The sequence below is a fragment of the Dendropsophus ebraccatus genome, chromosome 10, assembly GCF_027789765.1.
Source record: "Dendropsophus ebraccatus isolate aDenEbr1 chromosome 10, aDenEbr1.pat, whole genome shotgun sequence".
Lineage (NCBI taxonomy): Eukaryota > Metazoa > Chordata > Amphibia > Anura > Hylidae > Dendropsophus > Dendropsophus ebraccatus.
Genome location: NC_091463.1, coordinates 54841365 through 54866550, shown reverse-complemented (window position 1 = coordinate 54866550; position 25186 = coordinate 54841365). Strand labels below are relative to the sequence as shown.

The 25186-nt window shown below is 45.4% G+C and overlaps 1 protein-coding gene across 3 annotated transcripts; it reads right to left on the bottom strand.

Annotated features, from left to right (window-relative positions):
- Positions 1-10647: 10647 nt before the first annotated feature.
- On the bottom strand, positions 10648-23578 carry VBP1 (VHL binding protein 1). Of its 3 annotated transcripts, none has more exons than XM_069985893.1 (6): positions 23455-23578; positions 16934-17058; positions 16774-16846; positions 14195-14293; positions 13394-13532; positions 10648-11770 (listed from the first exon to the last, which is right to left on the bottom strand). In XM_069985893.1, the coding sequence occupies exons 1-6, from the start codon at positions 23530-23532 to the stop codon at positions 11700-11702; spliced, it is 585 nt and encodes a 194-aa protein (XP_069841994.1). In that variant the 5' UTR covers positions 23533-23578; the 3' UTR covers positions 10648-11699. The 3 variants fall into 3 exon arrangements, with proteins under 3 accessions (XP_069841994.1, XP_069841995.1, XP_069841996.1); XM_069985894.1 differs by having other exon boundaries at positions 16780-16846; positions 23455-23572; XM_069985895.1 differs by lacking the exon at positions 23455-23578 and adding an exon at positions 23281-23373.
- Between the last annotated feature and the right edge of the window lie 1608 nt (positions 23579-25186).

Here is a 25186-nt window from a genome sequence, read left to right as displayed (position 1 = left end):
CCCCTCCCCCCCTCCCCAAACCACTTGTACCTTTAGATAGCTGCTTTTAATCAAAGATCTGTCCTGGAGTCCGTTCGGCAGGTGATGCAGTTTTTGTCCTAAAAAACTACTTTTAATTTTGAAGCCCTGTGTCAAATTGGCGTGGCCTAGAGTTTGTGTGCAATAGGATTGTGACACCCATCCATCCCTCCTCACCATTAGGAATGCCCCTAGAACATTTTCTCCTATTCCTCACCTGTTTGAACACTGCACAGGTGCCTTAATGATCCAGCCCATGTGCAGTGTTCACACAGGTGAGGAATAGGAGAAAATGTTCCAGGGGCATTCCTAATGGTGAAGAGGACAGGGAGGAGGGACGTCGCAGTCCTAGAGTATGGGTACTCTAGGCCACGCCAATTTGACACAATTTGCCACGGCCGTTTGGCACAGGGCTGCAAGTTTAAAAGTTGTTTTTTAGGACAATAACTGCATCACCTGCTGAATGGAGGCCAGGACAGATCTTGTATTAAAAGCAGCTATCCGAAGGTACAAGTGGTTTTGGGGGGGGGGGGGTCAGATTGTGGGTACAGAGTCGCTTTAAAAAAAAACAAAAAGTGTTTTCAGCAAATAGCACCACACTTGTCCACAGTTTGTGTATACCAGTCCAGCTGAGTGGCCATGTGCCGTCCCCAAACCTGGAAGTGCTGTGCAGTGGAACCAGGGCTCTTCAAGAAATGCAGCAGGGGGGCTAAATTCCTCAGTGCTCCCCAGATAACCTCTGTAACAAAGCAGAACTGCATTATCTGACAAGTGTCATGTGGCCACTTCCCTTATTTTCTTATGCACACTGGCTGTTCATGTAAGAAGGGTACATGATGGGGGCCAGTGTAGAGGCATGGTGATAGAACGGTATCCACACAGGACATTAGATATAAAAGTTCTGTTCACACTACGGAATCGGCGCCGAGATTCCATGCGGAAACCCTGTGTGGACTTGGCGAATCCTACCTTCAGTGTGTTTGAATGGGAGGGCTTGCGTGCCTCTCCGCCTAAAGAATTGACATGTCAATTGAGCAGAGGCGTGCAAGCCCTCCCGTTCAAAGAGATTAAAAGCAGGATTCAGCGCAGAGTCCGTGCGGGGCATTCCTCGCGGAATCTCGGCGCTGATTCCATAGTGTGAACTTATTACTCTTTTTCTTGTGTGTCAAGCATTGCTGGTTTGGTTTCAAAATAACGTTATTACTACAACACGATGCTACCAAATGGCCTCACTCAGGTCTCTATACAACTTCTTTTTGCACTTAGTTTCAGCTAAAACGAGAACGTGTATACGATTTTACCTTATAGGATGTGATTATAGGAATCCACAAGTCCAGAAAATATGGTAACGGCTATAATGGCTCTGGAAGTTGATAAAATAACCCAGAGCAATTTATCAACAAGTAAGGTTTTATTCATATAGATTTATGAACAGTCTGTGTAGGGATCATGCTCTGTAACATAAACAGGATTGGATTGCATAACAGGAAAGTCAGACACTTTGCAGCAAGGGAATTACAGTACTTGGCAACCATGTAAGATGTAGACAGCCTGAATGGCAGTAGGACAGATGCTGCTTGTTAGAAGAGCTCTGGTTGGTAGAGAAGGGATCCAAGAAGGAGAGCCCACATAACAGGCCACATAGGCAATAGTTGTCCCAATGACACAACCACTTTCATTTTAGATGTTTTTTTTTTTTCTGGATTTTATATTAAAAAGTTCAATTTTAAGAACTTAACAGATTGCTATCTAAACAAAGTCTACACCGTTCCAGAACATGTTTTGTCCCTTTTTATGGAATCTCATGAAGAGTAAGGATTTCAATTTTCTAGAAACAAGAAGATCTACACATTTCTATAGATATATAAAAGATTTCATTCTAAAATAAGTCAAATCTGCATGTTGGTTTTGCATTCCTCAGAATCTCCAGAATATAAAAATGTACACTTCCTTGCTTTCTGTTTTGCACTGTAAATGTGAACATATGCTATCTAGCTGTATGTGAATGACAAAACATGCTTGTACCTAGAAAAAACTACTGGTAATATGTGAAATGATAAAACTTGTAACAAGTCTTTGTGTTTATTTCATAAAAAAAAAAAAAAAAAGTCAATTGTGAAAGTAAGGACTATAATATGTTATGATACGGGCTGGAAAAGATGGAGGCAGCCTTAGGGCTGGAAGACATGGATTACACATCTCTCAGTGAAATAGAATATGTGCTGGTGACACCCGATTAAAAGAAAGGGTTGCATGATTGTCGAGACATGTAATAGGCTCTTTAAGCGAGATACTGTGTAGAAGATGGGTGCTTACTTACACGGTGGGTTGGGCCATCGCTTATGGCCTTTACTCTAGACAACCTGTAATGCAACACAAACAGAACATCTCCCACAGATTATTTCTCTTAGATTCAAAGTTTGACGAAAAAGGTGACAATAAATTATGTAAAGTATAGAACTTAACATGATACTGTCACCCCACTTTTCATGCTTTTATTATTGATGGACAGTGCCGCTAAGGCGGTGCTAAGTGTCCGTTAAAGGAGTTATCCAGCACTACAAAAATAAGGACGCTTTCTTTCAGAGACAGCACCACTCTTGTCTCTAGTTCAGGTGCAGTTTGCAAGTAAGCTCCATTCACTTCAATGGAACTGAGCAGCAAAACCCCGCCCAAGCTGGAGACAAGACTGGGTCTGTCTCTGGAGGAAAGTGGCCATGTTTTTGTAGCCCTGGATAACCCCTTTAACAGAGCTTCAAATCTGCTGCGAGTCCTGTACACGTGAACCCTAATGAATAATATAGTCCTGGCCTGTATAGGATACATAAAGATCTATCAGCCAGGATTATCCGCATGGTAGTATATATTTAAAAAAAAAGAAGACACAAATGAGTTAAGCCAAGTCTTTGAACCCGTTTAATATGGCTGCATACAACTGTGGAACTATATTTGCCCCTCAACCAATTTTTACTATTTGTCACATTGAAATCTTTTAGAATATAAAAACACAAGCAGCTACAAAACACAGCTTCTGAATGATCAAATTTACTGAAAATTTTCAGTCAAAACCTGTATCACTCATGTAATAAAGACGTTGCCCCTTAAACCCAATAAATAGTTGTGGCCCCTTAGCTGCTTCATCAGTCATGTTTGCAATCTTTCTTTAGCCATTTACATTGCTGAGGAGAAATTATCCTTTTTGTATGGAAATGTTTACACTGGAGGATTATCAAACTGTCCATTTAACCCTTAGAGGACCGGGCCAATTTAAATTTTTGCATTTTCGTTTTTTCCTCCTTGTGTTTAAAAGGCCATAGCAGTTGCATTTTTTCACCTAGAAACCCCCAATCACAGGCTGAATTTTTTCATAAAGTATACTACAAACCAGAAAAAAAAAATCAATGTGGTGAAATTGAAAATAAAAAAAAAGCATTTCTTTTATTTGGAGGGTACTTTTTTTTTACGCCATTCGCCTTGGGGTAAAACTGGCTTGTTATATATGTTCCTCAAGTCGTTACAATTACAATGATATGTAACATGTATAACTTTTATATTATGTGATAGCTTATACAAAATTCAAAACTATTGTTGTTCCTTAAAAAGTCACTGTCATTTGTTTTTATTTTTATTTTTTGCAGAGATCAATAGTCCAGGCGATTTTAAGAAACTTTGTAATTGGGTTTATTAGCCAAATATGCCATTATCTGCATTTAACCCCCAGACGACCCATGACGTAACCTTACGTCCTGGGTGTTTTTCCCGCTATGAAGCGTGCTCCGGAGCGGAGCGCGCTTCATAGCAGGTGGGGGCCGGCTGCAGTGAGCAGCCGGGACCTCACCGGTAATGACACGCTGCAGCGATCGCGCTGCCGCGTGTCATTAACCCCTTAAACGCCGCGACCGCGGCGTTTAAGTGTAAGTGACAGGGGGAGTCCCCTGTCACTTACCGATCGGGACCCCCGCAGTGTGACTGCGGGGGTCCCGATCGTTGAAACGGACTGCCGGGGGTCTCTTACCTGCCTCCGTGCGGTCCGATCGGCGATCTGCTACACTGAGCCTGCACAGGCAGGCTCAATGAGCAGATCGCCGATAACACTGATCAATGCTATGCCTATGGCATAGCATTCATCAGTGTAGAAATCCAAGTACTGTATGTAGAAGTCCCCCAACGGGACTTCAAAAGTGTAAAAAAAAAAAGTTCAAAACACTATTACACTACCCCAAAACCCCTCCCCCAATAAAAGTCTAAATCACCCCCCTTTTCCCATTATATAAATAAAACATATAAAAATGAATAAATAGATAAACATATAATATACCGTAGCGTGCGTAATTGTCTGATCTATTAAAATATAACAAGCGTCATTGCGACCGGTAAACGGCGTACACGAAAAGAGGGGAAAAAAGTGCGCAGATTACCGATTTTATGTTACATTATATATTTAAAAAAATCAATAAAAAGTGATCAAAACGTCCGATCTTCACAAATAGGGTATTAATAAAAACTAGAGATCATGGCGGAAAAAATGACACCCCATACAGCCCCGTAGGTGAAAAAATAAAACCGTTAAAATGGGCCTATTGTGACGCTTATATTAATATTTAATTGCCAAAAAAAAGGATTTCATAAAAAAAAATACATATACAACATTAGAGAATCTGTGTAAACCTGCATATGGTTGTGTTCGGACTGACCTATAGAATAATAGTGTCATGTCGCTGTTACCATATAGTGCATTACGTAGACACAGGAACCCCCCAAACGTTACCATATTGCATTCTTTCTTACGATTTCACCTATTTATATCTTCATAAATAATATATTTGGAATTCCATCATACATGTTATGGTAAAATGAAAGACGCCATTACAAAGTACAACTATTCCTGTAAAAAACAAGCACTTACATGGCCTGTAGATAGAAAACTGAGAGTGCTGGAGCTCTTAGAAGGGGAGGAGGGAAAAACGAAAGTACTAAGATCAAAATTTGCACGGTCCACTGGGTCATTTTGGGCCTGGTCCTCAAAGGGTTAAAAAGCCTTTTTCCAGGTTCCCCCTCCCTCCTCTTTTCCATCCACTGCAAAAAAATCAGGAAATTGTGACTTGTTGCATCAGACGTACCCAGCCTGTTCTAGGGAGAGGGGAGGGGGGAGGAGGGAGTTAGCTGACAGCAGAAACAGATAGCAGATAACAGAGGATTACAGGCACAGAGCTGGGTGAACAATGAAGACAGGGGGGAGAGCTTCAAACTGCTTTTTCATGATAAAAATGCATTTTTCGGCTAATAAACCCAATTACAAAGTTTCTTAAAATCGCCTGCACTATTGATTTCTGCAAAAAAAAAACAAAAAAAAAAAAAACACAACTTCACAATTTTAACCTCTTAAGCACTCATGACGTACCGGTACGTCATGCGCCCGTAAGAGGTGTTCAGAGCGGGGCCGCGCGGCGACCCCGCTATGAACCGCCGCGGTCCCAGGTGCCCTTTGTAGCCCGGGACCGCGGGTATTAGCGGGCATGGTCCGATCGCCGTGCCCGATAATACAGTAATCAGATGCAGCTGTCAAACATGACAGCTGCATCCGATTACCGGACGCAGCTTATCCCTGTGTCTAGTTGTCCCGGAGGAGCGATCTCCGTACCTGCTGCCGGCCGGAGACCTCTCCAAGATGGCGCCGTCCCCGACTCGGCACTCGCTTGTTTTCGGCTGAAAGCAAACAAGTGCCGATCTCATTGATCTTTGCTGTATAAGTATACAGCAAAGATCTCAATGAGAGATCAAAGTGTATATACTAGAAGTCCCCCAGGGGGGCTTCTAGTATATGTGTAAAGAAAAAAAAAAAAAAGTATTGTTATAAGTAAAAAGCCCCCTCCCCTAATAAAAGTCAGAATCACCCCCCTTTTCCCAGATTTTAAATAAAAGTAAATAAATAAACATGTTTGCTATCGCCGCGTGCGTAATCGCCCGAACTATTAATCACATTCCTGATCTCGTACGGTAAACGGCATCAGCGCAAAAAAATCCCAAAGTGCAAAATTGCGCATTTTTGGTCACATCAAATCCAGAAAAAATGTAATAAAAAGCTATCAAAAAGTCGTATATGCGCAATCAAGGTACCGATAGAAAGTAAACATCATGGCGCAAAAAAAAAAAAAAAAAAAACCACACCTCATACAGCCCCATAGACCAAAGGATAAAAGCGATATAAGCCTGGGAATGGAGCGGTTTTAAGGCACGTATATTTGTTAACAATGGTTAAAATTTTTTTACAGGCCATCAGATAAAAGAAAAGTTATACATGTTATATATCGTTTTAAATCGTAACAACTTGAGGAACACCCCAGGGCGAATGGCGTAAAAACACAGTCCCCCCCAAATAAAAGAAATGCGTTTTTTTTTTTTTTTGTTCAATTTCACACTTTTTTTTCTGGTTTCGCAGTGTACTTTATGCAAAAATTCAGCCTGTCATTGCAAAGTACAATTAGTGACGCAAAAAATAAGGGCTCATGTGGGTTTCTAGGTGGAAAAATGCAAGTGCTATGGCCTTTTAAACACAAGGAGGAAAAACCGAACACGCAAAAACGAAAATTGGCCCCGTCCTTAAAGGGTTAAAATCGCTCCATTCCCACACTTTTAACGCTTTTATCCTTTGGTCTATGGGGCTGTGTGAGGTGTCATTTTTTGCGCCATGATATGTACTTTCTATCGGTACCTTGATTACGCATATGCAACTTTTTGATCGCTTTATTATAATTTTTCTGGATTTGAGGAGACCAAAAATGCGCAATTGGTTTTTTTGGGGCGCTTATGCCATTTACCGTACAAGATCGGGAATGTGATTAATAGTTTGGCAATTACGCACGCATGTTTATTTATAACATGGGAAAAGGGGGGTGATTCACACTTTTGTTAGGGGAGGGGGCTTTTTATTGATAACACTTTTTTTTTTTTACTTTTACACTTATACTAGAAGCCCCCCTAGAAGCGGCGTGATCTCCACCACTAGACACCAGGGAACGGCTGCATCAGGCAATCGGATGCAGCTGTCCTCTTTGACAGCTGCATCAGATTATCGAATTAGCAGGCACGGCGTAACATGTGGCACCCGGGACCGCGGCGGTTCAGAGCGAGGCCCCGCTCTGAACACCTGTGGGCGGCCCTGGTTGTACAGTTACGTCCAGAGTCATCTAAGGGTTAAATGTGTCACCTAGAGTTCTTTTTCGGATTAGAGTCAGATTTTTTTTTAAAAAAATAAGTTTTATTTAATTCGGTTTCTATTTTCTGACTTTAATTTCGCTTTTTGTACATTGTTATAGGGGCTGCCATACTGCCTGGGCTGTTTTTAATAACATTTATTGACCTGCTTTACAGCAAGCCTCAAGGACATAAATGACAAGAGTGTCCCCTTGAGATGAATGTGAAACATCACTGAGCACGCTTTGACCTTTGAGGTAGTCATTCTACATGGGGCTACTATTGCCTCCTATATCTACTAGTGCTACATTTCCACTACAATGCTGTACAGATCACTTTTACAGCAGTCTCCTTTTATCACTACAGACAAAACAGGAAGTCTCAGCTTAGTTTTAGCCCCAGTGGTGAGAATGAGAACTGCAAGCTTAGGATTGTATAGATAGAAAATGGAAAATTAGAACGAACACCAAAAATTCTTTAAAAATGTTTAACAAATACAGTACATTATTTAAACAAAAAAAAAAAAAAAAAAAACTTTTTCTGGTGATACATTCCCTTTAAGCCTTTGTCACAGGATCTTATTGGAATTCACATCAGGACATTGGCTGGGCAGCCCCAAAAATCTATATTTTGTCTCTTTTGAGCAAGTCTCTGTCCTGCTGCATAACTCAAACTGATATGAGACATGATATTTCTGCTGGAGGAAAGCAGCCCTAAAAATCTCTCTATTCAAATTCTTATTAAGTCTTCTGGATACATGTTTAAGAATGATAGACAGCCAACTCATCTTAGGCTGCGTAGAAACGTATGGCCCTTTTTTGGCATTGCCCATAAACTTGTTAAGAGAACTTGTGTGTACACAATGGAAATATGATTGGGGGTGGGGTGGAGCCTTAAAGGGAACCAATCACGCCAAAAACACATCTAATGCTAAGGAAACGTGCTGGTACATCACTCTACACGCTTCCTAAACCTACCCTTGTAGCCTGGGTCCCATGTACATATAAAACACAATCTTAGTTTTATAGTCTCCAGCGCTGTATGTAAATTACCAGTCAAGGAGCCATCTGGGCGTATGGCTCCTTCAGCTAGTCACGGTCCTGGGCGAGTTTCAGTACTGTAATCACGCCCCTCTGGAGTGACTGAAAGTGCTGTACTCTTGCGACAACACCCATGGGCCGGCATTGCACAGACGGGTGCACCGATGTCTTTACTAAACCGCACACATGCACAGTACAACAGCGTCTTCTCCCGCTGTACTGTGCGGCATAGTAAAGACGTCGGCGCACCGCTGTGCAATGCTGGTGATGTTACAAGAACACTGCGCTTTTAGTCACGCCCATGACTAGCTGAAGGAGCCCAGAAGACTCCTTGACCGGTAATTTACATACAGCGTGGGAGATTATAAAACGAAGATTTAGTTTTATCTGTGCATAGGACCCAGGCTACAAGGGTATGTTTGGGAGGCGTGCTGGGTGATGTACCAGCATGTTTCCTTAGCAATAGGTGCTTTTTTAGCATGATTGTTCGCTTTAAATGTGATCAATGATTACAAAACGTATAGTTACTTTTTGCAAAAACAGCGCCATCCCTGTCCTCAAGTTGGGTGTGGTGGGTTGGAATTCAGCGTTATTCACTTCAATAGAGCCACGCTGCAAAACCAACACGCAAACTGAGGACAGGACTGGTACCATTTTTGGAAGAAAAGAGCCATGTTTTACTAAGCCTGAATAACCCCTTTAAAGGGGAACTCCACATAAGGAAAACTGTTTTTCTATTAAAAGTTATAGATGTGTCTTGTCTATATAATATATTACCATATCTGTGCAGTTCTGCCACACGGGTAGCTGATTGACATACAGGAAGTGAAGAAAAATGGCCTCTGTGCCAATTCACATTGTCTCCTGCTCCTATTTCCCGCCCCCCCCCAGGAGACAAATCTTCCATGCCTCTGTCTCACATTCTGTGTATTTGCTGAGCACAGGCTGATGATGCAGACGGGGGCAGGGCATGATGTCACAGGAGGCACGGCTCGATACCCCAATCCCCTGAGTGATTCACCATCTCTGACCAGCCGAAGCAGCTGCTGCAACTTCACCAGATTTCCTTAAAACTCTGCAGGAAAATTAGGGCTATGTTCACACATGTTGGAGTTTCATTGCAGTACTGCAGCATCTTCACAAAAATGACACAGTAACACAATTAAACGATGCTTAAAGGAAACCAATCAGCAGAAAAACGCATATAAAGCTTTTGAAATGTGCTGTTAGACCACACAGGACACTTGCCACACATGTTTTCATAGCCTCCCCCATGTAAGCCACAAAGCAAGTGTATAAAACTGGCGCCCTGTATACAAATTACCTGAGGTAGTCATCAGGGTGGTGTGCCGGTAGCAGGTAGTCACGGTCCCCTGGGCGTTCTTTCGCTATAATCACGCCCCTCTGGGCGTGATTCAAATGGACGAGTAGCTGTGACGTCACTCGGGAGCGCGCCGTGCCCAACGTCGGCGCGGCTACATTCTGATGCCGGACGCCGCCGTGCGTGGTACAGCTGCTTCCATTCCGGCTGTACTGAGTCTGTGCAGAATAGCCTCGAACTCCGGCTCACACTGAGCTCGAGGCTATTCTGCACAGGCGCAGTACAGCCGGAATGGAAGCTGCTGTACTGCCCATGAACAGCGGCGTCAGAACATAGGCGCGCCGACATTGGGCACGGCGCGCTCCCGAGTGACGTCACAGCTACTTGGCCATTTGAATCACGCCCAGAGGGTCGTGATTACAGTGATAGAACGCCCAGGGGACCGTGACTACCTGCTACTTGCACACAGCCTTGATGACTACCTCAGGTAATTTGCATATCTTTAAGCTTTATATGCGTTTTCCTGCTGATTGGTTCCCTTTAACAGCACAGAGGATCAGAGCCGGCACTGCCAATCCCACCTGGACAAAGAACGAGGCATAAACCGTTTATCCCATGTAAGATAATATTGGATAAACTACTGGGAACACAATGAAATGATAAAGTACTGCAAATAATTCAGTAACACAATGAAACTGCAATGTGTGAACACAGCCTAGATGTTCTGCAACAGATTTGGAGGAGGAATGAGCAGGGTGGAGGACTGTGATGAACAGCTGAGGGAAAGCAATGTATTCTGGAACCTGTAGTACTGTGTACAACTGCTCAACCAGGAAGTACAGAAACACAATACAGAACAAAGACCCCCCAAAACAAATGAATTTTTGGTAGTTTCAGAACTGGGTTAGACAGGTAAGCAATGCTATATGCTTCTGCAGCTAGTTTATTTTTTTTTAACCTCACCCTGGAGTTCCCCTTTAATGCATAGCTAGTGCAACATTTTCTTGCTCTGAACTATACAGTCCACCATAACTAAAGCGACAATGCAATTATGAATAATCACAAACAATATACTTGTGTGCAACAAATTCTTTTATCATTTTGGGCTAAAATACATTGACATTGCCAATGGAACTGAATACATGAAAACAGATGAAAGCTTGGTGGAAGACTTTTCAAGAATAAAGCTTAAAGGGATATTCTCATCTCCAAAGCTTATCCCTTACCCCCAGGATAGAGTATAACAAGCAGACTGGAGGAAAATTGTCCTCCGAATACTGAATAAATGGGTCAAACCCTCACAAATCAGCTTGTCATCCCCTATATGAGGATACAGGATCATTTATGGAGATAGGAACGCCATTTTAAGTATTCAGGCTGCTCTGGTAAAATGTGAGGACAAACAGGAGTCAGGGCTTGTGGGAACAAGGATCTCTCGAGATATAGATATATATAATTTTTTTAAAGCCTTGATAGTGATACTTGCAGAGCATACAAAAAGGCAAGCATATTCACGGACAATTTTAGCTTAAAAAAAACAGTGACTTTGTAAAAGGGAAAATGCTATGTACACCTTACCCATACTTCAGTGCTTGAGAGCATAATTTGTATGCATTACATAAAAAAAGAATATAGTCTCCAGCAGCCATCGACAAATCACATTACTACGTTTATGTAAACAGTTTGCCTCCCACGGCCACTTAGAATATGGTTTCTGTTCACATCACACTGAAAACAAACCATGTAAGGCCTGTATTGTAACAAAGTTATTCAAGTCAAGCAAACCAGACGGCACTTAGTGGATTTATTAACGCTCTCCAAGTGTATAGTATACAAACGCGTGCTGATACCTTCCTACACATTATCACATACATTATTACTCAGACCTAATTTACTAAGTGGGGAGATAATTATTGTCCTTCTGTTTTTAAACCGCCATATACCAAGGGGCATGCATGCATGGGACTATATGAATAAATAAAGAGGAAGAAAAAGTGCCTGCTTAAAGGGAGAGTGACAGGGAGGGCGAGGCAGGGCCACATTTATTGTCCATCCCGAGTGCCCAAATGAAAACTGGGGGTTTGTCTAAAACAATCTGTGTCTGGAAATAGTTAAAAGAGGCACAGCTATGCTTTGCTTTTGGAGACATCATCCTTGTTTCTTCTTTTTACATCCCAGTTATAAACCCTAGCCATATCTGGAGTATGTGTTAAAGAAACAAGCAAAAAAAGTAATGAACACTTAAATACATAATTCTATTAACACAAACTGATATTTTCTGGTTACTGCAACACTTTCAGCTCTGCTGTGTAGAAGGGCACATAAATGGTATGTCATAACAGAGACCAGCTTTACTGCACTGCTGAATGTGTCACAAGAATGTGAAACAAGAGGCAAGAACTCGGCACTACATCTGGACTCGTGGGGCAGCAAGCATATCTACCAGAGTCATAAAAATGGCATCCAATGGTTGAGCTCAGTGACACAGCAAACATGGCTATAACCATAGACAATATGATAGAAGTAGAGAATTGCAGTACCTGTGTATGGTTTACTCCCCCTTGCACATTCTATTTTATGAATTCTTACAATAAAGTAAGAAAAGCAGCATTTGGGGAGCGCTGTGATTGATTTCTTCTATCGGATTGTCTACAATAATGACAGTATAGCAAAACTACATAATTACTGAAGGCATGTAAAGAACGAACAACTGTGGCACCCACGAGCTCGTGTGTGTAGAGCAACATTGGATTTTATTTAAATATGGTAGCAAGTCAGGAAACAAAGCTGTTGCTCCATCTGCCTGGGTACTGCGGTTCCCAACCTGCTACCATATTTTAATGCAATAGCAGGTAAAGGAGTTTGCACTTGCTAGAAAACCATAAACTGATGTGTGCAGTTGGACCCTGGAAATAACGCAGTGGCGCGAACACAGTCCATCTAAAAATAAACAGCAAAGACTACGATCCACAACGCTTGCATAGTCTAATTTTAGAAAACAGGCAAAACAATTGTTGCCTTTCATTGTCCATGAACTCAATTTTATAAATAAAGTTACACTATGCAAGGAGTGCGCTGTGGAAAGTTTTCATTGCTGGTTACGATCAGGTTTCATTTTACATTGGGTGTCACAGTTTTTCCCTTCTTTGCCTGCATTTGTAGACTTCTGTTAGTGCACCACCCCAGAGCTCATTCAGTCTGCTACTTTACCATTTCCCTTGATTTCACATTTTAATATGCAGCTTCCACACTGACAGACATGATTGACAACACTGTCACCCACTGAATCTCACTTACCATTTCATGTTTTGCATTTTATTGATATCCTCAGGACCCAGATGTATGATCTCTCTTAGGGTCCATTTACACAGAAAGATTACATGCCAAAGATTTAAAGCCAAAGCCAGGAATGGATTTGAAAAGAGGAGAAATCTCAGGCTTTCCTTTATGACCTGATCTCTGTTTATGGTCTGTTTCTGGCTTTGGCTTCAAATCTTTGGCAGATAATCTTTCTGTGTTAATGGACCCTTACCTCTATCCACTACTTCATAAGATACAGTGCCCCGTGGTTAACAGTTTTTAACTTATGGCTCTGTAGTTTTTGCTTCTTGGATGCCTCATTTTTATTACTTGAACCTTCTAAATACTGAGAATTTTCTCAAAGAGTTTTATTGTTTAGTAATTGTATCGCAGATCAATAATTTGGTCTCCATCTACATTGCATTCATACAACTGCTTCCTGAGGCAATATGGTTTGTTAATGGCATGCTACTGACCCAGCTAAACCTTCAGCGGTTTGTCAACACTTTGAAAAGGATACTGACTTCAGTGGTGGTGAACTGGTCCCGCAAGAAGTCAAGGTCCTCTTCTGTGGATTCAAGATTTCTTGTGGCTGTAGACAAATTCTTCTCAAGTAAAGCCTGGGCTTCATCAATGTCATACTCCAGCATTACATTGGCCTACAAATCAAGGAAAGTGTTAAAATATACTTTAAAAACGGCAAGAATTTGAGTACAAAACATACACGTTATTATGTAATCAAATGTGAGATATTTACAGGAGGAAACCCCCCAAAAAAACGTTTGTCTCCAAAATGGCAGTGCGAGCCCAGCAATAGTTCACCATGACCAGTGCTACACTTCTATAGTAATGTAGAAACATTTTCCCCTTAGGTGGATACCCACCTATTGCTACAGTTCTAGACAAAGCTTTTGGGAGAGATCAGAGTCCCCCCTCATTTACATATGCTTCTCACCCCTACTCAGTCTTTGTGCACTAGTGTCCAAAACTGTACACCATAACCTATGTGTGGTCTGACTAGTGATTAGAATTATTTCTTCGTCATGTGAACCTGTCACTTTATTTTGGGACTCAAATTCATTAGCTTGTTTTTGTTTGACTGGTTTAGTGTCGCTATACAGTGAGGTGTACCCTCTTATCAAGAAAAGGCACATGCGTCCAAAGCCAGTGCATAGGCATCCTCTGGTCAATATAATAACAAGCAGAATATTGGCAGCATGTAGAATCTAAACACCACCACACAAATGATTATACTTACAGCTTTTACCTACTTATGATATAAAGTCCAACATCTTGTGTTAATACATTAAAATACACTTACCCCAAGCCACAGGCAGACCTTGTCTGTTGGTGGCACTGATGCTTTACAATACAGATTATCCGCCAACAAAAACCTTGTTTCCATCGGTTCAGTAGTATTCTGCAAAATGAAACATTTTTCACAAATACGCACATCATTGAGTTAGTCGCCCAATCGTACGATTAACGATGTCAAGAGTAACGTTTTTTTTTCATAATGATCAGCGTTTAGACGGTATGATATATCGTACGGAAATTCGTTTTGCGATCGCTTAAAGCTTATCTCACACATTGGTTAAATCGGCGAACGACTGTTCACATGGAACGATCTGCGAATTTTTTACGAACGATCAACGATTTGAGAACCTGCTGAAAGATCAATCGTTGATCGTTCACACGTACGATTATCGTTCGAATTCGACCGTTATCGTGCAAATTCGCACGATAATCGTTCCGTGTAAACGCAGCATTACAAGGCTCAATCTATTATGTGGTCACACAGCTGATCCTTTTACATGGGCAGATTATTGGCAGTTGCTGCCTAATGACAGTCAGTGTAAAAGGAGCATTAGTCAAATCCAAGTATGGGTGACACTCCTCCGAAAGAGACTGACATCTTCCCCTTTTTTACAAGGAAGCAAGCAACTCTGTATATGCAATTCTAAACACCCAACACATACTTTATCTTATACATGCCAATATAAAAAGTATCACTATACCATGACAGTAGATCTGTAAGGAAAAAATTATAATTAAAAAAAAAAAAAAAAAAAAAAAAAAGCTCTTGTTGCCAGAATCCCCATCATTTACTAAAATAAAGGAGTAGAGGCGCACCATGAGAGCACTGTGCTCATTCATTTTTAACAGGCTATGCAGAACTCCCCTCCAGTGTGCACCAAGCTTAAAGGGGTATTCCAGGGAAAATCAATAATTTAGCAAAGGAAAGGGTTAACCAAGGTTAACACTTTCCTAATATACTTACCTGTTGTTTTTTGGCCCCCCAAGGAGATCTCCGGTCCGGTCACGTGATCTTGCAGCTCGGATCAGCAGCAAATACTTATTACTTTGCAGGACTTCCCCCCTCCTCCCTGTGTCCCTGTCAGAGATCACTCACCCCCACCCCCCGGAGCGTGCTGCTGGCCCCGATCTCTGCACTGGTCTCAAGCACCTGTACTCAGTAGCTGACAGGCTCTGTGTGAGTGAGGCAGGAAAGATTTCTTGCTCCGTACACAGCGCCTGTCAGCTGAGTACAGGTGCCTGAGACCAGTGCAGAGATCGGGGCCAGCAGCACGCTCCGGGGGGTGGGGGTGAGTGATCTCTGACAGGGACACAGGGAGGGGGGGCCGGGATCAGCAGCCGATACACATTACTTCCCCACTGATGCCGACCCTGAATCCCTGGGGGGAGGGGATGCGGCGGGCAGCCGGGTGTCTGGTAGCTATGAATGAAGTAATGCCGCCCGCCGCATCCCCTCCCGGGACTCGATCGGCATCGCTGACAAGGTGGGGGGGGGGTTGTTGCGGAGTGATCACCTGCTGTAGTGCAGTGCCGGCCCATGTAACTGGTGACCGGCACTGAGCCCGACGACCCCTGATAATTTACTGCAGCCTCAGGGGACCCCCACTCTGAAGCGTGTGGGGATGCAGAGCACTGAACCCTGATTGGCTACACGCTACCAAGCCAGTCAGGGTTCAGTGCTCTGCTGCTAATGAGACGGAGAGCGACGCCGGCCGGGTGACGTCACCAAACCGGAAGGAGAAGAGGATCCGAGCCGCAAGATCACGTGACCGGACCGGAGATCTCCTTGGGGGGCCAAAAAACAACAGGTAAGTATATTAGGAAAGTGTTAACCTTGGTTAACCCTTTCCTTTGCTAAATTATTGATTTTCCCTGGAATACCCCTTTAACTGAAAGACACATGACTTAATAAATCCATACACAGCACACTTTACTCCGAGAACTGCCAAGCTAAATCAGAGACATACAGGCTGTGTTCGGTTGTGCACTACTGCCCCTTCATTTTACAGACTGATGGGGGTCTCCGCTTGTTACTATGACATGTCAAAAGTTTAAATGTACTTGTCATGATAACTCCTCACCTGACCTACATGCAATTGCTCCTGCTGACAGAAATTCAGGTAACTATAGATACAACTACACCATGGCAGTTTCATGCACAAGCTCTTTTGTATCAGAATATGGCGTGTGAACAGAATCGACAAGAAGTGGTCGTATCCATAGTTATCCAAACTTCTGACTGCAGGAGCGTCAGTACGCCAATCGGGAATCATTAGGCTTTAAAAATGACTGGTACACTTGAGGTAGAGATGAACGAATTTACAGTGTCACCAAAGCGCTTTGCTACACTCGGCCATCAGCTTGTCAGCCGGCTGTCTCTGATCTCTGCTCCATGCCAGGTACCTGGAAAAGTTGGATGCAGTCCTGGGAAACTACTCCCAGGACTGCATCCACCTATTCTATGTACCCTGAGTGGAGATCAAAGGCGGCCAAATGTAGCTAAGCACTTTGGTAACACTGTAAAATCTCTCACTTTAGGTACTGTACAGGAAACACAGTATGAGACACCAAGAAGCCATTTACCAATACCTTTTTCTTCTGCATATGCTTTAGAATTTCTAATGTCTGTTTAATTTCCGGGATCTGGCTTTTTAGCCTACCAAAAAAATAAATAAATGAGAAATAATGTTTATGTTGCAATCACAAGCATACAAGACATTGCATATCATATACGAACACTTACCTCCTTTTCTTCTGAGAGAGATTTAATTCCATAAACTTATACTTCTGGTACTGTTCATCTAGCCTCTTGAGTACTATATCAGCCGTCTCATTGCCAGGTTTCTTCATAAAGGAATCCACATCTTCCTACAAGAAACCCACAAATAATATTACCTGCTGTTCTATTATTACCTAAAGCTGCACTAAAGGATACCTCTCATTGGGATGGCACAGCAGGATACTCTCAAACTCCCAGCAGGTCTGTAGTCCGGTCCTAAATAAAGCGGTGTATGGAACTGCTGGGTGCCCCACAAGCTTGCGTTTTAACACACTTATTTTGCAAATTTTGCATTTTTTGGGGGGGCTTAATGCTCAAAAGTAGGTTTTGTGTTTTTTTTTTTCTTTTGGGGGGGGGGGGGGCGCGCTTTTTACTTTAGTGTGTATTAGTATAGGCTTTTTTTATTTGTTGTTTACCATGTTAAGAAACTTCCCATAACAACCAATCACAGCTCAGCTTTTAGCTTTTGTAAAGTGAAAGCTAGCTGCAACTGGTTTCTGTGGACAGTTTACACCCTTTGATAAGCCTGGGCCACAGTATTTTTCCCCCAACCTACAGAAAATTACAGGAGGAAAACAGCCACTATTAAACAACAACAACTAAATGCAAAGCATGTTGTGATTTTGCGTAACTGCCCAGGAGCACAAAACTACAAAAGTATCCTGGGAAAAAATAAAAAATAAATCACGTGGATTTTGCATTTCATAGTTCTCTATTGGCTCTCAGCTAACATCAGGACGAGGACACCAAGTGCCCTTTTTTGTTATTTTTTTGCAAATACGTAATATCGTTTTACATACTGTAGGAGTAGTAAGGGGCGACACGTACATGTCAGGACCTGCAGGGCTGTCTAAACGCTGGTGCCCCGCTCTGATCCAGTGCTGACGCACAAAGAGCCCTATTGATACAGAGCAAGCCTCCCCACCATCTACTGCATATTCATATTAGTGGAATGTACCTGCTGATAATTTTTGCTCTAAGCAGAATGAGCAATGCTTATCAACATTCTCCCTGTTAGTGGTTCTAGACAGCAATCCAGTAAAAAACAAAAAAAACAAAACAAAAAACACTGATTAGGAGTGGGAGACAGCCATATCAACACAGCATCAGCAGCTTGGTACCCAAATTGCAGCCGATTCACTTTAAAGGGAACCAATCACTACTAGAACACTGTTAGCAACCAGGGCTGTGAAGTCGGTAAGCCACAGCTCCGACTCAGACTCCTGAATTTTATCAGGACCGACTCAGACTCCTGCCCCTTCATAAATGGCCGGTCATATACCAGGGGAGTTATTTATCACATTAGCTCAGCAGCTTCTCCCTAATGTCCTACATGATCCTGGGGTGACTTCTGAAGTAATAAGGAAAGATATAAAGCAGCTTCTCCTCTGCGTGCAGTGGATGCAGCCAGTCTCCAGCCTCCATGTCCTGAACAACTCACTAGACTAGATGGAGCAGGTGGTCTTTTAGCTTCTAACTAAATATTCACCATACACACAGAAACACTGCTAACAATGCCAGATACCTGTAATATAGAGGTCAGCCATAGTGATATAGGAGGGGGGGGCAGGGGTCACACATAGTGATATTGAGGGGTCACTGTGGGCATGGGGGCACGCCATAGCATGCACACACGCAGCCTGCTGCAGCCATAGCATACACACGCAGCCTGCTGCAGCCATAGCATACACACGCACGCAGCCTGCTGCAGCCATAGGATACACACGCACGCAGCCTGCTGCAGCCATAGGATACACACGCACGCAGCCTGCTGCAGCCATAGGATACACACGCACGCAGCAGCCTGCTGCAGCCATAGGATACACACGCACGCAGCAGCGTGCTGCAGCCATAGGATACACACGCACGCAGCAGCCTGCTGCAGCCATAGGATACACACGCACGCAGCCTGCTGCAGCCATAGGATACACACGCACGCAGCCTGCTGCAGCCATAGGATACACACGCACGCAGCCTGCTGCAGCCATAGGATACACACGCACGCAGCCTGCTGCAGCCATAGGATACACACGCACGCAGCCTGCTGCAGCCATAGGATACACACGCACGCAGCCTGCTGCAGCCATAGCATACACACAGCTTGCTGCAGCCATAGCATACACACGCACGCAGCCTGCTGCAGCCATAGGATACACACGCATGCAGCCTGCTGCAGCCATAGCATACACACGCACGCAGCCTGCTGCAGCCATAGCGCACACACGCACATGCAGCCTGCTGCAGCCATAGCACACACGCACATGCAGCCTGCTGCAGCCATAGCGCGCACGCACATGCAGCCTGCTGCAGCCATAGCGCGCACACACACATGCAGCCTGCTGCAGCCATAGCGCACACACACAGCCTGCTGCAGCCATAGCGCACACACACGCACACACGCAGCCTGCTGCAGCCATAGCACACACACGCACATGCAGCCTGCTGCAGCCATAGAACACTGAAAAAAAAACACCACAATGAGGACAGAGGTTACTGCTGCACTACTTACGTCTTCTCCTCCTCTATATTACACATGATATCTCCATATTACACTGCTGCTCGTATACAGGCATCCAGGAAGAGAACAGCACAGATCTCCCCCCCACACAATGGACTCTTCCAGCTCAGAAACAAACTGCCAAATAGTGACTGACAACTTTTCCCCGACCACCCTCATCTAATAGGGCCGGTGTCCTATTAGAAAGTTGCTCACAATATGTATTGATGAGCAAAACTTAGAACAATTTAGAATTGAGTTTTGATATGAATTTTATAAGATTTTTTTTAAAGCTGGAGTCGGAACATTTTTTCCAACTCCAGCCAAAACTAGCTCCGACTCCACAGCCCTGTTAGCAAAGCTTAATGAAGCTGCTGAATGAAGTGTGCTCTTACTAAACTTGGTGTGCGTTCCTAGATGGTGTATAGGAGAAAATGTTTTATTCCAGCACAAGCTGCAGGGAGGTAGGAACCAGTCATCTAGGTGGAGCTGACCCATAACTAGTCATGTCTCCCTGCAGGCATAATTGACAGGCAAAGAGGCCTGTTAGAGCAATGACTAGTTACAGGCTGGCTCCGCCCAGGTGACTAGTTCCCACCACTTTTCCTTCAGTGTGCGCCGGAATAAAACAATGTTTTCTCCTATATACCCTACAGTAGGATGGCACACCAAGTATGTTGAGAGCAGCTTTAGCAGCTCTATTAGGAGCTGCCAACAGCATTACACTATTGACTGATTTCCTTTTAAAGTGAATGTACCACCAAGTATATCGCTATGGCTTTTATAGCTTAATGCAGGGGTGGGGAACCTCCGGCCCGCGGGCCGCATCCGGCCCCTGAGACCTCCTGATGCGGCCCGCAGCTCCCCTGTGATGCGCGCCGCTCTGGAGGAGGAAGGAACCGGCGCACACAGCATCCTCCGGTGTCAGCTGCCGGACACAGGAGGATGCTGTCTGTGACGGCTTCTTCCCCAGCAGAGCGGCGCGTGTCTTCAGTCTCCTGCGGGCCGCGCGCGATGACGTCATTTCATCGCGCGACGCCTGCAGGAGAAAGACCGGCACAGAGGACCTGGGACATGGGCAGCGTGGGAACGAAGGCAAGGTGAGTGGGATGTTTATTTTCTTTATTTGGGGGTTAACTAGGCCACCAGGGACATGACTGATGGGGGTTAACTAGGCCACCAGGGATATGCCTGATGGAGGGTTAAATAGGCCACCAGGGATATGCCTGATGGAGGGTTAAATAGGCCACCAGGGATAAGCCTGATGGAGGGTTAAATAGGCCACCAGGGATATGCCTGATGGAGGGTTAAATAGGCCACCAGGGATAAGCCTGATGGAGGGTTAAATAGGCCACCAGGGATATGCCTGATGGAGGGTTAAATAGGCCACCAGGGATAAGCCTGATGGAGGGTTAAATAGGCCACCAGGGATATGCCTGATGGAGGGTTAACTAGGCCACCAGGGACATGCCTGATGGGGGTTAACTAGGCCACCAGGGACATGCCTGATGGGGGTTAACTAGGCCACCAGGGACATGCCTGATGGGGGTTAACTAGGCCACCAGGGACATGCCTGATGGGGGTTAACTAGGCCACCAGGGACATGCCTGATGGGGGTTAACTAGGCCACCAGGGACATGCCTGATGGGGGTTAACTAGGCCACCAGGGACATGCCTGATGGGGGTTAACTAGGCCACCAGGGACATGCCTGATGGGGGTTAACTAGGCCACCAGGGACATGCCTGATGGGGGTTAACTAGGCCACCAGGGACATGCCTGATGGGGGTTAACTAGGCCACCAGGGACATGCCTGATGGGGGTTAACTAGGCCACCAGGGACATGCCTGATGGGGGTTAACTAGGCCACCAGGGACATGCCTGATGGGGGTTAACTAGGCCACCAGGGACATGCCTGATGGGGGTTAACTAGGCCACCAGGGACATGCCTGATGGGGGTTAACTAGGCCACCAGGGACATGCCTGATGGGGGTTAACTAGGCCACCAGGGACATGCCTGATGGGGGTTAACTAGGCCACCAGGGACATGCCTGATGGGGGTTAACTAGGCCACCAGGGACATGCCTGATGGGGGTTAACTAGGCCACCAGGGACATGCCTGATGGGGGTTAACTAGGCCACCAGGGACATGCCTGATGGGGGTTAACTAGGCCACCAGGGACATGCCTGATGGGGGTTAACTAGGCCACCAGGGACATGCCTGATGGGGGTTAACTAGGCCACCAGGGACATGCCTGATGGGGGTTAACTAGGCCACCAGGGACATGCCTGATGGGGGTTAACTAGGCCACCAGGGACATGCCTGATGGGGGTTAACTAGGCCACCAGGGACATGCCTGATGGGGGTTAACTAGGCCACCAGGGACATGCCTGATGGGGGTTAACTAGGCCACCAGGGACATGCCTGATGGGGGTTAACTAGGCCACCAGGGACATGCCTGATGGGGGTTAACTAGGCCACCAGGGACATGCCTGATGGGGGTTAACTAGGCCACCAGGGACATGCCTGATGGGGGTTAACTAGGCCACCAGGGACATGCCTGATGGGGGTTAACTAGGCCACCAGGGACATGCCTGATGGGGGTTAACTAGGCCACCAGGGACATGCCTGATGGGGGTTAACTAGGCCACCAGGGACATGCCTGATGGGGGTTAACTAGGCCACCAGGGACATGCCTGATGGGGGTTAACTAGGCCACCAGGGACATGCCTGATGGGGGTTAACTAGGCCACCAGGGACATGCCTGATGGGGGTTAACTAGGCCACCTGGGACATGACTGATGGGGGTTAACTAGACTACAAGGGGCATCACTGGGGGGGTTAACTACAATAGCAGGGGCATCACTGGGGGTTAACTAGACTACAAGGGGCATCACTGGGGGGGTTAACTACAATAGCAGGGGCATCACTGGGGGTTAACTACAATAGCAGGGGCACTAGGGGAACAATACTTTGCCTTGCCCCGGGTGCTGCAAACCCACGCTACTAACTGCCGCACACGGTATGTGGCCCTCGAATGATTTTATTAATGCCCGACCGGCCCTCGACATGGAAAAGGTTCCCCACCCCTGGCTTAATGGGTCGCCAGTGGCACGGTCCTTTTTTTTTAACCAGCTCCCAAACGCAGCGCCGGTCTTTTCGGGGGCACAAGCCCACCTGCCCCCAGTGAGACAAAACCCCCTCCTCTTTGTGAGGGGGTTTGTCAGACTAGAAGTCAGTGACCCCAGGGCAGGCCAGTTCACCCCAAAACGACCGGCATCGGTGTGAAGAAACTGGGCGGCAGTTCACACACAAGACGACATGGTGAGGACCCAGCCTTAGCTCTGCCCAACCATCTACTAACTAGTCACCCATTGATTAGAACATATGCCAAGTTGTGGCTACCAGCACATGCCAGTCATCAGAAGCTTCAGCTGTCACATCTGGGAGGATGGGCAGATCAAATGTTTAGTCTGGGTCTGGCTGACACTCTTCCCTGACAGATAAAATCCAACCTACCCAACCCTACTTTCCCTCCAAGATCAACTGCTTGAGCCCATTGTTCTAGGAGAGATAAGCCACTGTCAGAGCCTTTTGTTCATCCCTTGGCTATGCAAGACATATGTGTATGGGAAGATCAAGAGAAACTGCTGTCAGTCAGAGACACTCAGGTGATGGCTACGGCGGGTCAGGGGAGTCATACTGCGCTATCAGATGCCATTGTGGGTGATGGGGTCGCTGCGTACAGTATATGTGTTGTATTTGGTGGATATGCCAGTGTCAGCCCACCCTGCGTCACCGCTAGCCGCAGTTACCGGGGCCGCACGTGTACGGTGCAGGGCGGAGCAGCTTCCCTATACGCTGCCATGTATGCATGCGGCCACCTAGGCACAAAGACAGCCGCGTCCCAGCAGTATCCCGCCTCACAACTACTGGCCGCCAGCTCCTACAGCCCTCAGCCCGTGTACGGAGCCAGCCGGCGAGCCTACCACAAACACGGCCTCGGGGATGCCCAGGTGCCCCTTCTTTATACCGGCCACACCAACACCTTCATTGGTCACCGCCATCTTGGAAACCGTGCGTGCTCGGCGTCAACGTGCTTTATTAGTACGACGACGTGCACGTCCAAGCCCCTCCCCTGTAAGCGGTGATTGGTTGAGAAGCGTTGGCTGATCACCATGGTGACAGCGACTTGTTTGACTTTAGTGGAGAGATGTCATATCGCCATATTAGCTGCGTCAGTAGCCGGGAGGTGTACACGTGATATCCACATCTAATCCGTACACAGGAAACCCAATGAGGGCAGCAAGACAGGGGCCCATAATAGCAACCAATCAGAGCTCGTCTTTCATTTTTACAGAATGGTTGCTATGGGCATCAAAGCGTTTTTATTCCGTCCATATATCAGTAACAGATGAATATGATTGACTGTCACTGACCAGCGGTGGCATCAATATGTACACGTGTATAGTATATACATGCACATATACATGTATAATACACTACATTGTTGTAGCCGCACACTACTACTTCTTATCCACAGTGAGCTGTGCTATACTTGGTGCTGTGCATCTAAGGCTGCATTCACACATCTCATAAAATTGGATCCGTGAGCACGGACAATTTTAGCCATGTGGCCATTCACATGATCCGTGCTGCAACCCGCACCGTAAAGAAATAAGACACGTCCTAGTGCAGATCCCGGCATGGATCATCTCCCCCCCTCCCCCCCCCCCCCGCCCCCCTGGCAGCAGAGATGACAGGAGAGCATACTCACCTACTAATACTCACCTACTTCCCGGTGCTCAGCAGCTTCATGTTCACCAGAAGTGGCCTGGAGTACGCTGCTTTCTTCTCCCAGCAGTGTAGTCCGGTGATCGCATGTAGCCGGCCTGCACGGGGAGTAGGTGAGTAATAGATGCGATGACAGGAGAGCACATTCTGCTCCTGTCATCTCTACTGCCGGGCGGCAGGTGGGCTTTGGCTAGAGGATCCGTGCCGCGATCCTCCTCCGGATTGTGTGAATAAGCCCTAGTACAGGTGACGGGCGTGACTACACTCCTGAAACCCCTCATCAGACCGGGGCTGACTGGAGGGGCAAGTACACAGCAATGGCCCACAAGTAGCGGGCAATTGTTAGGGTACATACACATGTTCTTAATCCACTCTGGACTTGATGTTGCAGATTCATACTTCCCAAGTGTCCCTCTTTTGGAGGGACAGTCCCTACTCTTGACCCAGGTCCCTCTGTCTCTCTTTGTCCCCTACATGTCCCCCTTTTTTTTTTACTTGGGAATTAGATTTGTATTAATAAACTTTTTATGTTGCTCTAGAAAGTGTCTTTTTTTACTGTATAATAAACCCAAACTTATTCTATACTAGAAAATGTACCCAGCTCTGCCCGGGTATAAAGTGTCAGTGTGTTAATTAGATTTGTTCTAAGGTGCCCAGGAGGCCAAGCTAAAGGTATTGTTTCATCTTAGTTAATCAGTGGAATTAGTGTATACCTGTAGTGCATAGTTGGAGGGGTTCTGTATACCCACAATGTATAGTTTTTAGGGGTCTTGCATATCTGCATAGTTGGGGGGGGGGTCCTGTATACCTGTAGTGTGTATTTGGGGGGGCTGTATACCTGTAGTGTATAGTTGAGGGAGGTCCTGTATATCTGCAGTGTACAGTTGGTGAAGGTCCTGTATACCTGTACTGTATAGTTCGGGGGTC

Bases quoted from the DNA above. Each gene is read 5' to 3' on its own strand.
- VBP1 (XM_069985893.1), bottom strand. From the start codon at position 23,532: ATGGCGGTGACCAATGAAGGTGTTGGTGTGGCCGGTATAAAGAAGGGG. The intron at 16,847-16,933 runs GTAAGTGTTCGT...TTTTTTTGGTAG, and splicing joins CTCTCTCAGAAGAAAAGGAG to GCTAAAAAGCCAGATCCCGG. The intron at 14,294-16,773 runs GTAAATGGCTTC...TTCATTTTGCAG, and splicing joins TGCAGAAGAAAAAGGTATTG to AATACTACTGAACCGATGGA.